Source organism: Hippocampus bargibanti, linkage group LG09, assembly GCF_051943395.1.
Source record: "Hippocampus bargibanti isolate YZ-2025 linkage group LG09, ASM5194339v1, whole genome shotgun sequence".
Taxonomy (NCBI): Eukaryota; Metazoa; Chordata; class Actinopteri; order Syngnathiformes; family Syngnathidae; genus Hippocampus; species Hippocampus bargibanti.
The window spans coordinates 16,668,211-16,683,356 of NC_142742.1; the positions used below are offsets into that span (position 1 = coordinate 16,668,211).

At 40.4% G+C, this 15,146-nt stretch overlaps 2 protein-coding genes across 5 annotated transcripts in view; one reads left to right on the forward strand and one right to left on the reverse strand.

Annotated features, from left to right (window-relative positions):
* Nucleotides 1-15,146, forward strand: part of adi1 (acireductone dioxygenase 1) — a 22,870-nt gene continuing 7,724 nt past the window's right edge. The window contains exons 1-6 of one of the 4 annotated variants that reach the window (XM_089003982.1): nt 1-254; nt 522-641; nt 839-1,018; nt 4,108-4,161; nt 4,386-4,503; nt 5,714-5,852. In XM_089003982.1, the coding sequence (XP_088860108.1) occupies nt 132-254; nt 522-641; nt 839-1,018; nt 4,108-4,161; nt 4,386-4,502 (594 nt within the window). In that variant the 5' untranslated portion in view covers nt 1-131 and the 3' untranslated portion in view covers nt 4,503; nt 5,714-5,852. Of the gene's footprint in view, nt 255-521; nt 642-838; nt 1,019-1,764; nt 3,250-4,107; nt 4,162-4,385; nt 4,504-5,713; nt 5,853-15,146 lie in introns of those variants that run through there. The other 3 variants (XM_089003983.1, XM_089003984.1, XM_089003985.1) reach the window with 3 other exon arrangements.
* trappc12 (trafficking protein particle complex subunit 12) overlaps nt 4,478-15,146 on the reverse strand; it is a 24,997-nt gene continuing 14,328 nt past the window's right edge. The window contains exons 4-12 of the mRNA XM_089003981.1: nt 14,605-14,718; nt 13,343-13,481; nt 11,151-11,263; nt 10,822-10,894; nt 9,691-9,764; nt 7,744-7,842; nt 7,502-7,605; nt 5,990-6,077; nt 4,478-5,907 (exon numbers count right to left, since the gene is read on the reverse strand). Of these exons, the coding sequence (XP_088860107.1) occupies nt 5,665-5,907; nt 5,990-6,077; nt 7,502-7,605; nt 7,744-7,842; nt 9,691-9,764; nt 10,822-10,894; nt 11,151-11,263; nt 13,343-13,481; nt 14,605-14,718 (1,047 nt within the window). The 3' untranslated portion in view covers nt 4,478-5,664. The remainder of the gene's footprint in view (nt 5,908-5,989; nt 6,078-7,501; nt 7,606-7,743; nt 7,843-9,690; nt 9,765-10,821; nt 10,895-11,150; nt 11,264-13,342; nt 13,482-14,604; nt 14,719-15,146) is intronic.

Consider the following 15,146-nt stretch of genomic DNA (forward strand, 5'->3'; position numbering starts at 1 on the left):
TGTTCAATACAATTTTAGTAAATCATCAAAGTGCGAGTTTGCAGAACGGAGGCTACTTGAATGCACCACGCGGCGCCTTTTGGGCCAAATTAGATCGAGCTCAGTGTGCTGTTGTTAGCCTAGTTGTAAACATGACGTTGGAAGCTTGGTACATGGACAACTCTGATGAAGACCAGAGAAAGTCGCACAAGCTCGATCCGAATCGACCAGTTTCGTTGGAGGAGTTAAAACATCTTGGCGTTTTTTACTGGAAGGTAACTTATGCTGCATTCGTGACAATCACGTGCTGTCAGCGTACCCTATGGCCTACATTTATCGGTTTGCAAGGAATTAGTACATTTGTGTGGCGATGCAATTGTTCTGTCAATATTTCAGTAAAATTGAGTTACTTTTACAATTTAACACAATTCTCAAGCCTTTTATGTCAATAACTTTTTTTGTGAGCAGTATATTTCTGGACAGCAGATGTCTGAGGCTATTTAGCAGTTAAGACATGTGCCAGAATTGTGGTTTTGTTGCAGCTAAATGCGGACATCTATGAAAACGACCCAAAACTGCAATGTATCAGGAAAGAGCGAGGCTACTCCTTCATGGACATCATCACAATTGAGAAGAACACACTGACAAACTACGAAGAGAAGGTAACGTGAAACCAGAAGTAGAACCTTAGTCCAGAATGTTTTGCGTTTCAAAGAGTATTCCAAAAACGTGCAAATGATGAGATGTTTTCGTTGGCACAGTTCCGGATTGAGTCAACATTTCGAGTTTACGTTTGCATCATCCGCTACTGTCTGCTTATTGGGAGCATAAAACGGAGAACATCTCGGTCTCTTCTTAGTTAAAGATGTTCTTTGAGGAACACTTGCACTTGGATGACGAGATCCGCTACATCCTTGATGGCCAGGCCTACTTCGACGTGAGGGACAAAGAGGACCGCTGGATAAGAATTGCCATGAAGAAAGGTGACCTTATTACCCTGCCAGCTGGTATCTACCACCGCTTCACCCTGGATGAGTTGGTAAGTCTGATCGCTGAAATAGACTCAACTTTTTTTACCATGGTTGGGTAAATGCCTCTGCTCCACTATACTGTAGACGCGGCGGTGTGTTTATTCAGTTCGAGTCAATATTTACTTGAAGTCAGACTTAATTAAGCCTACTGTTTGAATAATAATTCAATGTTTTGTCAACACCAGTGAATATTCAGAATATATCGACTTGATGTCAAGCACACACTGCGTTATGCGATCGCATCAGAGGTAAAACATCTTAACCGGCTGACCTGTGAGGGGCAGCATGGTGCCACAGGTCATCAATTGTAAAATATTAATAAATTGTTGACTTACAGGTCATCAATTGTAAAATATTAATACATTGTTGACTCAGAAGACATACGTTGGAAGACGTGACATGCAGGGTGCAGAGAAGTCAAATTTTAACTCTTGCGTTTTTAAGAAATCCTAAGTTATGGATGGCGGTCATAATCAAGGAATTCAAGGCTCATTGGTGAACATTTTCAAATACTCATTTGTACTCTTAGGCATTCGACTTAGCACGATTCCGAAGTGATCTTGGTTTTACTCTCTGGTGCTTTCTAATATCTTTGTCACTGCTTTATTTTCTGTAGCTGTCCATATTAAGCATTTTTATTTACAGCTTCAGCTGTCGTTAAAGCGTTATATCAATCAATATGTATTGTATTGTGAATAGACCCAACATCTGCCTGTCAGTTTCCCAACAATACAAACTTCTTTTGTCTCCATAGAATTACACTAAGGCCATGAGGTTGTTTGTCGGGGAGCCAGTGTGGAAAGCCTACAACAGGCCAGCGGATGACTATGAGATTCGAAAGAAATATATGGCTTCTCTGCAGGAAGCCTGAAAAAGTGCAAAACTGCAGTCTGTGATTTGGGACCTCTGATCAGAACATGATTCTGAGAACACACATTTTCATGTTTTGTAAAATGCAATTACACTACACAAACTTACAGCTCGTTCTCAAACTTAACGTGTGGAGCTGCTGGAGACCTGGATTTCCTCATGAAATAAAGTAAATAAGTAAAGTAAGTAAATAAAGTATCCCAAAAAACACAACTACTGTATTATCCGGTGTATAAAGCACACTGGAGTATAAATCGCACCCCCAAGGAATGGTCTATTTTCAAACTTTTTCCACATACAAGTCGCACCGGTCTATAAGGCGCACCTTCAATGAATAATAAGTTTTGCAAATATAATGTATAAGGTACACCACATTATAAGGCGCTACAGTAGAGGCTGGGATGATGCAGTCTTAACTGCGCATGGGTGGACTTATCTTTCTTTTTATATTTTGCTTAACTCTGCAAAGGTATAATTAATCTTCTCAAGGTGTTTGCTCTATTTTTGGGATAGAAGTAGTCTTTTCCAGGCCGACACAAGTTCCAAATCCCATTTGTGTCAAAATCAAGAGCAATTGTAGCACAATATACCCAAGTCTGCCAATCCCAGTGCTATACCTCATTTACATCAAAATCAAAGCGATCGGAGCATGGTACACCCAAGTGCGCCATGCTTGACATGGCAACAGAAATAGACTCCCATGAGCATATGCACGGCATTGGCAGGTAAATTGCAAGCTCTCCCCTCATGGATGATGGAGGAGGCCGTTCTTGTGACATGGTCAAATGGAGACTGCCTTGCCTGCCCCAACCGTGGGGCAAGCACATACATCACATACAGTCACAGACGTCTGTATGTGACACAATCAACAAGTGATGGAGGTGCTATTAAACTATTTCTAAGATTTGTTTTTTTCAGTTGATTTTGACAATGATTAAGATGGTTTATCCTGCACTGGTGTCATATTTAAAAATCAAATCTGATGAGCTCAACCACTCACTACAGCAGCACATCAAATTTGTCTTCCTGCGATCTGATCAGATACACCAACATCATGTTCAACTTGTGCAGACTAGTCTGTTTCCAAATTGTCAGCTGACATTCGGACATGTTATCTTTGTGCGTCAGGATGCCGAGAGAGGTGCAACATAGCCCCAAATATTCTAGACTACTTGCGCTCGCATGAACATATGCTAAGTGCGCTCTTAGCGCTTTTCTACCCAATTAATGGACTTATTATAAAATCAGAGCATTGATGCAAAAGCTCATATCTTTAAAGCTTTCGTAATGAGTTATTTTTGTGTTTAATACATCAACACGAGTACATGCTATTTCCTCTCTCTGACAATAAAATGAGCAAATAAGTCTTTTTAAAAGTCTGTCATTATATTGTGGAATATTCCCATTGCACTTTCAAATGATGTCTTTTATTGGTTTAAGACAATTTCTCACAAAGATCAACACAATAAGTAAACAAAACAATCATGTTTTTAAGAGCATATTTATGATTATTTAATTTAACAAATTACAACAATTGTTTATTTTGACATCTATGTGTCGATATACAGCTATGTACACACTGATAAACAGACATACTGTCCATATATATATACACAGGTACAGTATACACTATTGCAACATGCAATGGGTATATACTTTACACACACTGCTCAAATGTCAGGTTTTTGCTTTCTCAAAATAAGAATTAAGAAATCATTTCGATCATTTTTTTACTCTACAATGGCAATCTGAAATCATGCATGGTAAGTTACCGGAACACTAGTCTAAATTGTCCCTAGGTGTGAGTGTGAGCGCGGATGGTTTCTCGTTTCAGTGTGCCATGCATTTATTGGGCTGGCAGCCGATTCAGGGTGTCCCCCGGTTGGTGACCAAAGTCAACTGGAATAGGCTCCAGCATGCCCCGCTACCCTTGTGAGGATAAAGCGGTTCAGAAAATGGATGGATGTTTCTTGTTATTGTTTCCTGACATGTCATTTCAAAAACCTGGCACTTGAACAAGGTTCTGTAGAATTTCAATAACCACTGTGTGTATGTAGTTGCACAAACTGATACACACAGTGGGGCCCTTTGTTGTTTTCAGGGGAACTTCAAATGCAACCACAGTGGTTTATCTAGATTGTATGATTTACTAAATCCCAGCACGAGAACGTTTCATTCAAGTAGCATTAGTTAATACAGGAAAAATATTATAAATGTGTTCTCACAGGGAGAAGTTTTGAAAGGACCCATGCGGTGCAAGCCTACTGGACTCCCAAGTATCGTGAGTCTCAGCATAATGCCCTTTTTGTCAAGTCTCAGACTGTTAACCTTCAAATTTGAGAGAATCTAATAGATATTGCATTGAATATTTACCAAATGTGAAGCGGTTAGGTTGTGGACTATCAAGGTGCTGTCTCTCTCCCTTGACTTGTCACACATGGAATACATCCATGTGTAATTCATTAACTCAATCAAATCAAAATCGTGGTAATTTTTTGTCACCAGAAATTGCCATTTCGGAGCCCTACCAGCCATACCGAATACCACAAAAGCACCACATCTTTAGTGGACAGTCACCATTGTGGAGCTTCTGGGTCATCTTCACTGATAAGTAATAATTGAGGTATTCCAATACGTACTTAATTTTTCAACAAACACAGATTCAAATACTGTAGATGTCAAAGTATTTCTTTAAAGGACAACCGACGCCTCCGGACAAGTTGTGTCCATAATTTGTAAAATCACTTCAAATGACTTCTACTGAGCGCATTTTACAGATTCCACCGCATATACAGTACAGTCTCGTTATATCGATATTCTCGGGAGTCCGAAAAAATATCGATATAACCGGACTATCGATATATCCGATCCTGCGCGCATGTAATTTTCTCCTTGCGTTCATACAAATAGTATCGTAATAAGCGGTACTATCGATATAACCGATATCGATATAACGAGACTTTACTGTAGCTATATTTTACGTTTTAAGACTCGCGCTCAATATTCAGGAAGTCTTGTTTTCGAGTTGATGACGATGCCTGACGTGACGTCACGTCTGGAACGCCCCTGACCGAGAAAGCGACACACAATGCATTTTGGGTAGTTTGTTTGGTCTGAAAACTTTGTGTTGATTGCGAAATTAGAAGGAAAACACATAAATAAGATGGTGAATCGTTGTGTGTTGCACCAAGACTACTATTTGAGACGAGTTGACACAAATTCCCAGCAGACAAATCAGCCCATTTCCAACGGAGCTTGGGCGCCATGTTGTGCATTTTCCGAGACGCTACATTGGAGTCCTGACGGCTCAATTGATACGGAAGCACTTCTTTAATCAATTGCAAACATTTATACTTTCCCCTTCATAACTATTTGAATCATATTCATAACTGCATGAGTAACAAGAAAGCATCTTCTCCAAATGTGAAGCCATTGTTTTGATTCTAGAGCAAGGCAAGACGTCCTGGCGCGACGTCACGAACCTTCTGAAACTGAAACTTTCTGAGGTCATGTTGAAGTAGTTTTGGGAAACTAAGTCATTTTTACTGGTGTTTTTCATTTGACTAACAATATCAGCCTGCGTGTTTTGGGTATTTTAGATGCTCTAAAATGTTTTTCTGATGTCAGGAAAGAAAAAAGGGTGTGGGTTGTCCTTTAAGTGACAAAAATTGTAATAAGTCTAACGTTTCAAGCCTTTCTGCATGTGGAGAAGAAGATGAATGCCTAATTTTTCTAGGGAGGGTGGACCATGTAGAAGACAATTTCTACACCCGGTTTTTGGTTTTCAAACCAGTTTGAGGCACTGAGTGTTGAAGCTGTCTCCTTCCCGACAGGACACAGCCTCCAACAGCGCCTGCTTCTTTTGGGCGCTGCGTGAAGATTCAAGTTCATACATAGTGGTTAGATTGAAGAGGACGCTCTCGTGGAGGTAGAGGGCTGGATCCTGTTGCACCAGGCCTTCCAACTTGCCCAGGGACTCCTTGAGCCGGCCCAGATAGAGCAAGCAAACTGCTGCGTTGTTGTTGGCCTTGTAAGATAATGAGACAAATGAGCAAAAAGCTTAAGATCATGGCGAGGCAAATGCAATCTTCAGTGAGGCCAAGACTTACAACTGGGTTTTTAGGGTCCATCTTTAAAACATCCATGAAGGATGCATGTGCTTCAGCATAGTTGTTTTGACTCAGGTAGACAAACGCTCTGGAAATCCACAAATTCATTGTCATTTTCACTTAAATTGCAGGACCCACAGAATATTGAATTTTAGGACTATGTAAGCATCAATGCAGCTTTATAAACCTGAGACTCTCTTCTTTCATAAAAAAAAGTTATCTGCATTGAAAGTGGAAGTGGCTGTACAAAAGGTAAATACTGCCCCATTGTGGGAGGGTAAAACATTGCCAGAGGTCTGACAGAAGCTTCAAATGCAACCCCAGGCGAAAAAAAACGTGAACAAATTTGGGAATGATGCTCCACGTCATGCTTTTCAATTCCCGAATAAATTCGGGAATGGCAGTGAATGAGTTAAATAAGAATTAATGTGCATATTTGTATGGACAAAAATGTTACAAATTAATAATAGTTTTTACTGGTGTAGAATAATTTATGTGTATAATATATAAAAAAATACATTTTAGAGCTTGGGACACATTTAAAAATGTCATTTATGTCCACATTAAACAGTTTCGGGCTCAGCACGGAACCTTGAGGAACATCATAAACAATGCCCAGGCCATCTTACCTATATTCTTCCATTTTAACATATCATATCCTTCCTAAAAAGCTAATTTTTTTAACCAATCCCCTGTTACACCACAAATTATTGTTCCGGTTTATTAAAAAGGATTGAATGGTATATTGTGTCAAACCTTTTCTTTAAGTCAACAAAGACATGAATGGCCCGTTTTTTTTCTTTTGCAATGCCTTTGTGATTTGTTCCATCACATCAATTAATTATTGCCTCAGAAGTGAAGTAAGACTTTTTTCTTCTAAAACCATAAAATGATTCATTTATTTGTTTGTGCTTCTCGACGAAGAACGTTTCAAGTTGAGGGTTGAAAAGCGTTTCCAGAATGATCAAAGATGGATGCAATAGATATATGGCTGTATAATTAGTAACATGATGCTTGCACTCATTTTTGTACAAAGCAAACCTTTTTGCTCAGTATAATAGCACACTTACTACTAGGTACACACACCTACGCAATATGATCAGAGAGCTATTTAGAATAAGCGGGGCTCCCATGCAGGATAAATAACTTCCCACTGCTTGGGTGGGATTTCTGCACTCTATTCCCGAGTAGGTAAATAGCTCCCGACAGCTTAGGAACACTCGGCGTGTTCACTGTCATGGCTAAACTGCCAAAATCAGACTTTCCCTGACACATTGAAATGTATTTGTGAAAAGATGAATGAGCCACTACGCGCCCCCACCCAAAAAGAAACAATCATTAAAGAGGCATAATCGCTGCCACATAACCCACCAGAAGCAATCTCTTTTAGACTGTTATCTGCAATCTCAAGAGTGGCCACAGACTTACAATCAAGACATTAAGCCTGGATACCTTCGACAAGAGAAGACATTTAGTCACGGAGGACACGCGACTGAGTCATAACAAACAGACCTGTTCATTAGCACGCATGTTGTGATGCTGGGCTCGGTGTCCGTCTTCTGGCATGTTTTTTCCACATCGCAGAAATACATCTCGGCTGTCTGAATGTCTCCAATCTGAACAGAGAAGCAAAAACACATTATGCTGAGTCATAGCTGACAGGATTTGTTTGGATTTAGTGTTTGGTGAACATGAACACCGTGCAGTTTTCTGCCTATGTCACATAAGGTATGTATGTGTGTTGATGTCTGAACCTGCAAGAAGATGCGCCCGATGCCACTTAGCAGCTGCGCTCTTCGCTGAGGTTCATACTGGATGATGGCTTGATAGACCTCCACAGCCAGAACATAGTCCTGCGGCAAGAAATGGATACCGTTTGACGGATGATAGTCGTTGAAAAAGGAAGATGGAAGAAAAATGAAAAAGCTTGGCAAAGAACTAAAAGGCACTGAAAATGTGCGGACAAATGAGGTAAAGGTGAGGGACGCAGCAGGAGGCAGAGACAGGTGGAGGGCAAGCTGAGCGGAGGCATGGGGAAAGTGAGCGAGAGAGGGCATTAATCAAACATATGGAGGAATAGCGGGGCGAGGTGACCCTATTTCCACCTCCACATTGCTCACACTGTGAGTCGACTACTGAGTAGGGCCAGCGAGGGCGGTCATAAAGGCAGACGTGTGTGTGTGTGGGTTGACACACTACTATTGGCTGTAGTCTGCACATTTTTGCAATTTAAATGGATGCAATTTACTTGATAAGTATATTTCTATCGCTAAAATGGGAAAATGGAGATGGAACTTCATGTTCATGGCATTCATCTATATGCTCTCTTCACCAATGATTCTAATATTCAAAGCAGGCCAACTATTTTGTGATTTTCAAGGTGACATGTTGCTCTACCTGCATGCAAACATATACACAGTTATACAAAATAGATTAATTTGGATTGTGTTTTAGATTTTTTTTAAAACAAGTATAGTCATGTACTGCGGCAACCAGCAGTGATGTGCAGTCAGGGCATTAAAGGTGCCCTGTGCTGGCCCCAAGCAAGACCAAATGCATGGAAACGATGTTTACAATGTATCATATTTTCCGTATGACACAGCGCTTGGCAATATAAGGAGCACCTTTAACGAATAGCCTATTTTAAAACACTTTTCATTTATAGGGTGCACCGTATTATAACAGATGGAGCTATGCTAAAGGGAGTACAATACAGCTTTATTTATCTAGAGCTTTCACGACCGCTGCAGCAAAACACATTACAGAACATTTAAGAGTACATCGAAAAAAATCAGAATATCGATTCACAACCGGATTGCGGCTTTTATAAGTTGCCCACAGCTGGCAGAATGCTAAATGCTGCTGCCCCCGTCCATCTTTCAAATCAAATTTACTCTTTCAAACCCAGATGATTGTAGTTGCGCCATGCTGCGTTCACTAATCCCCAGAGTGACAACTTTTAAATGTTTCAGTTATGTTGATATCTACGATAGCTTAAAAAAACACATCAGGTTAAGAACCAGATATTAATAGATAACCAAAGCATGAAGTTGCCTGCAAGGTCTTGATTTGTAAGGCTTTACAGCAATTTTTAATCTACTTCAGAAAATAAACCATTTACCTTAAAACTGGTGCACAACAATAAACAAGCAACATTACTGTGAATGAGAGGAAGGAATTTCTGCTGACATGTAGCTGATTATACAAGATTTGTGAGGCATTATTTCTATTAGTTTGCAATTGACATATGAAATATACAGATTGACCAATTAGTTCACTGCAATGAAACCCCTTACTGTGTTTTGTAAACAGCGTTGAAGGGACACACTACGAATGAATGATATCTTAAGTCAATAATGTTCACAATGTTTGAGAATATCAGTAAATAAATAGGCAACCATGAAAACCAGGGAGTACATTAGGGATTGTCATCTCGACACTAGATGGCACTGTGGTTCTCTTTACGTTCAGAAACACATCACCACCTTTCCCATTCTTCTGTTCCTCTCTGACCAAGAATCCAATTAGTGGTCAGTCTGGAGGGATTTCACTGTGAATCATCCACCCGCTTGGCATCAGAGCGTATGCTCTGTCTCGCTCTCTCACTCTTGCACACATACACACGGACAACACACACCAGCAACGCCCCCTCCTCACACACAGATAAACTAGAAACTTGTATCAGGTCATTAAACACATACCTTCATCACCAGCAGACAGTTGGCCATGGAATAGAGGACTCGACTGAGACGAGATTTCCACAGCTTCAGAGATTCTAAAATCACCAAGAAATGATACAGGGCAGCTGTTTGATGGTTTGATGTTGACTTGCTGTTTTCATCATATACATTTTTGGGTCCCTGTGCCGAGACCCGTTACTTCCACATATCCTACTTTCCCTTTAATTCCCTGGCTGTACTCCTCTATGCCAGGTTTTAAGGGGAGGCGATCGGCAAGACACTGCAGCACTTTTTTTCCTTCTTTCCCTCAGACAGTACCCCCTGTGGAAGCGCTTCTGTTAAGGCCTATTATTATTCATCGCGGCACACCTGTGAATGTGCCCGTGTGTGTGCCTGTGTGTGTGTTAGGGAGGGGGAGCTAATCACTCAGTAGGGGTCTGATGTGCGAAAGCATGCCCCAGTGGTATTGACTTGACTGTCGGCTGTCTGTGTGGGCAGGGCGAGGAGAGACAGAGGGCAGAACTCTTACACAAACTGGCAGCAATGGCGCACCAGCCGCATATTTACGCACACCGTTCTGACAGTTTTCCCCCAATTATAAACAACTGTCTTGGTACGTTTAGCTCAAATTTAGCAACTGCCATCTTGTTTTTCCAAAGCTTTATATTAAACTTAGTTACAGTGTGCAAGGGGAGGGGGGCTTAGCAGACTGAGAAGAGCCCGCAAAGCGATTTATTTCTTGGTTGAGTACTTTTGAAGGACAACAGTGCAATATTAGCGGTGGTGATTACAGTCTAAACTGCGTGTTTAATTCCACACCACTTGTGCAGATGCTGGTAGCTTGGAGAAGACCGATGTGTATTGATCTGTTCTGCTGGCTAGGTGGGAGAAACCATCTTGATATTCAGCATGGGTACGGAAGCAGTGAGGTGCTAAACACTTTTAAGAGAACACATTGACATGTTTGTGAGGTGGAGGAGTGTGTGGTCGTATGGTGCGCTACCGCACCAAGCGTGCTTCAGTACTCGTTGGTTCGTGTGTGTATTTCCCAGTGGGGTGTGTGACCTCGCTTTCCTCCAGTGTGAGAGGAGTCTGGGCTGAGGGCCAGGTCCGCAGCCTTCAGTCTGCTTGAGTGAACACGTGTGTGCTTACCTTGTCTATTCTCCTTTGTTCGGGTGACCATGCCCCCATCCTCAGCTAAGCCTTTCTCCAAGTTATCCAAGATCTGTTCAAGAAACAGTTTCACTCCAAGCACAACACTGTCGGTGTTCTGTGTCTACTGGAATTGGCTTATTCAATAACTCAACATTTGTTAACAAGGAAATATGGTCAGATTTTTCACTAGAAATATGTTGACTATAAAAAAACACTAATGTATTTATTTTGCTTTTTCTTAATGGGAGTGAATCTGTCACATAAGTGCTACATATGCGGATCTTTATGTTCATCTGCAGGCTGTGCTTGTTTGTTCAAGTACTAACTGTGAGGCAGACAGTTTTGAGATTGTGCAGGCGGTCCAGAGCCTCCTGGGGCTTCGCCAGGTGCTGAGGAAGCTCGGCATGCAGTAACCGCATGGAGAATGGCACCATGGAGCCTGTTAGGGAGGGAAGGATGGCAAAAAAGGGTGGGGGGGAGAGAAAATACAGAAGATGAGGAAAGATGTGAGGATGGCGAAGATCAGAAATGGGGTGGGATGAGGACAAAAAGGGAAGCGGAAAAAAGGTACATGATGAAAATGCAAACCACTCAACACACCCACTCCGGAGGAGAGAACCTACAGATGGCATTGAGCTACTATATGTGTGCCTGCCTATTAAACCCTGTCAACGTTCACTGTAAACATTGCAAAATACAATCACTCATCTCTACGCCTCATCATGGATGATACACACACACACACACACACACACACACACACACACACACACACACACACACATACATATATATATATATATATATATACATACACACACACACATATATATACAGTAAAGTCTCGTTATATCGATATCGGATATATCGATAGTCCCGGTTATATCGATACTATTTCTATGCACGCACGGAGAAAATTACATGCAAACAGGGTCGGATATATCGATAGTCCCGGTTATATCGATATTTTTTCGGACTCCCTTGAATATCGATATAACGAGACTTTACTGTATATACACACACACACACACACACACACACACACACATACATACATACATACATACATACATACATACATACATACATATACATACATACATATATACATATATATATATATATATATATATATATATATATATATATATATATATATATATATATATATATATATGTGTGTGTGTGTGTGTGTGTGTGTATCATCCATGATGAGGCGTAGAGATGAGTGATTGCATTTTATATATATATATATATATATATATATATATATATATATATATATATATATATATATATATATGACAAGCTTAAAATAGTTGCACAATTAATATGCTCGGTTAAGGATTGGGAAACGCCAGGTTAAGAACCAGCCTTTGCTTTGTCTTCATGCATGTGCACGATCAAATATTCCCAACATATGCAACAATTTCATTAATAAATAATTTACAAATAACATGTTTTATGATCTAATTGTATCCAAATTCTGTAGAGGGCAAGTAGCACATGGGCAGCCACCTCTTCTGGCTTTTCAAAATTTTAAGTATGACAATATATGCTCAGTACAAACATTGGGCAGAAGAATTGCTTAACAAATTCTTCCATCCATTTTCCAAACTGCTTCTCCTCATGCAGGTCGCCAAAAATCAAAACTTGTGTCAGTTCGTTTGCAAGCCCAAAGCATAGGGAGTGTAATATTGACCAAAGGAAAGTCAAGTAGATAGATATGTGTGTGTGTGTGTGTGTGTGTGTGTGTGTGTGTGTGTGTGTGTGTGTGCGTGCGTGTGTGTGTGTGTGTGCGTGCGTGTGTTTTTTTTCTTGTGGTTGCTCAAGGGCGAAAACAGCTACTAAGTAATCGGAATACATTACAGAGCATTTCACACTAGTAAAAAGAGACCCAACAAAAACAAAGACTTTCTCCAAACAAAAATTGAGTTGATCGACGTTCTCAAGGATAGCGAGAATTCTCCCAAAAAAATCTGAGAAACTTCCCTTAACACATTCAAAATATTTTGGCCCAATCTTAATTTATTGAATCATTCAACTTGAAAAGATAGTTTTTGATGGAAAAGCCACTAATGACAAGTCATTGCATCATATCCTCTGGAAATGAGCCGTACCAAGACACGGATCGAATCATCCTTTTTTCAGAAGACACACATGCCGAAAAGGTCCATCCATTCTATTTTAAATTTTTGTCACCGTGCAGAGCTGTTTGTTTATAAACATCGGCATGTAGCACAGTATTACAATTTCTTCGATCTGTTCCTTCATTGTAAAGTTCCACTTGGCACACAATGTCATACTGTTTAATGTCATGTCACACTGACGTCACGACCAGCTAGGAGAACACAACCCCCGATTGCTATTCAAAACTAGATTGCACTAAACTGAATTATCAGCTATTTTGTGTTGTGGAATAAGTCTGGGAATTGGAACAAATTCTTCAAGCATTATTTATGGTAATTTGTATGTGTGTGTGTGTGTGTGTGTGTGCGTGTGCGTGTGTGTGCTTTACCTCTCCTCCCGGGATATAAAGTAGGGTAGTGTTCATAAAAGAGGTCTGGTTGATCGAGAGCACCAAAAGGCTCAAACTCCAGCTCTGCATTTTGGAAAAGTTTCAGTTTGGTGAGAAGAGCCAAACGCACAAACCAAACCTGGAAAAGATTAAACACAAATATATACGTCATTTAGAGACAAGCATGAAAAACAAATCCGTGTACAATGATGGTGAATGTCTATTCAACTACTGTATGTGCGTCATCTGCTTTTATTTGACAGGGAAAAAATGTTTCAGAACATTTCTGACATGATGTCCGCTTTAAAGAACAACCGACATCACTTTTTTGTTTCCTACCTGACATCAGAAAAACGTTTTATAGCAGCTAAAATACCCAAAACACGCTGTATGATATTTTTTATTCAAATGCAAAACACCAATAAAAATAACTTAGTGTCCAAAATCTGCAAAAAATTGAGCTGCGAATTGGGCATTTTCAGTCCCGCCCCCAGTTCGTGACGTCAGGCCAAGACGTCTTGCATTGCTAGAGAATCAAAACAATGGCTTCGGATTCAGAGAATATGCTTTCTTGTTACACATCCAGTTATGAATATGATTCAAATAGTTCTGAAGAGGAAAGCATACATGTTTGCAATTGATTAAATAATTTATTCCGTGCCATTTTGAGGCAACATTGGGGGCAAATGTATCACCCAAAAAGAGGCAGAAAATGGCGTCCAAGCTCCTGTGAGGAATTAATCAGCCCCTTTACACAGGCTGATAAATTCCTTCCATGGAGCTTGGTCGCCCTCTTCTGGCGGCTTTTTGGTGCAAAACGAGGTTTTCAGACCAAACAAGTACAGCAAAATACATTGACATGATGGAAGGTCTGCTACAATGTGTCTTTTTTCGGTCAGGGACGTTCCTTCAGTGACGTCACATACGGACTTGTCACCAATTCAAAAACAAGACTACCTGAATATTCAGCGCGAGTCTTAAAACGTAAAATATAGCTATATGCGGTGGAATCTATGTAAAATACACTCAGTAGAAGTCATTTGAAGCCATTTCACAAATTATGGACACAACTTGTCTGGAGACGTCGGTTTTCCTTTAAACAAACGGCAAAATGTGAATTTGAGAAGAGGTAAAATAGCAAAACACTGTTGGTATTATTTTGGGGACAATAAGTGCAGATTTATGAATAATTTCACAAACTTATTTTATCAAGCACTTTTCTTTCAGTTCCGACAGAAACACAAGCAGTTGTTTGAAACTACCTGCAGTGAGTTAGCGGTATGAGAAGTTGGCTGTCCAGCTTTTCCGTATCCCTGGCCATGAGCTGTCAAAAGACGACCTGTCAGATCAACTGCTGCACGCCAGTTCTTGCTGCTCTGTAGGAGAGGGGAGATAATACGTGTGATTGCAATCACATCACAAGTCACATCACACACCAAATCTGAGAGACATGATCATTTTCTGTCCAGCAATATTTCATTATTTTAATCAAAGAGATAGATACAATAAACACATATAGGGATGGATAGATACAGTTCAATATAGCCAGTGAGATCTGCGAGAATGGCCAGGCATGCATTCCAGGCCCCCACTGTGCAATGTCACCTGGTCCGACTAACTGAATTTCGCGAACAGCTGATGGGCAAATTGTCTTCCTCTCTTTCTGTTGGTTTGATACATTACAAATGTGGACATGAAAACATTGGGATCCAAAAAGTCGCAGGTCACAGTGAGTTATTGCTGTGAGTTTGTTTCGTGTTCGACAGTTCATATCAATAATCAAATCAAATATCAGACTGGATGA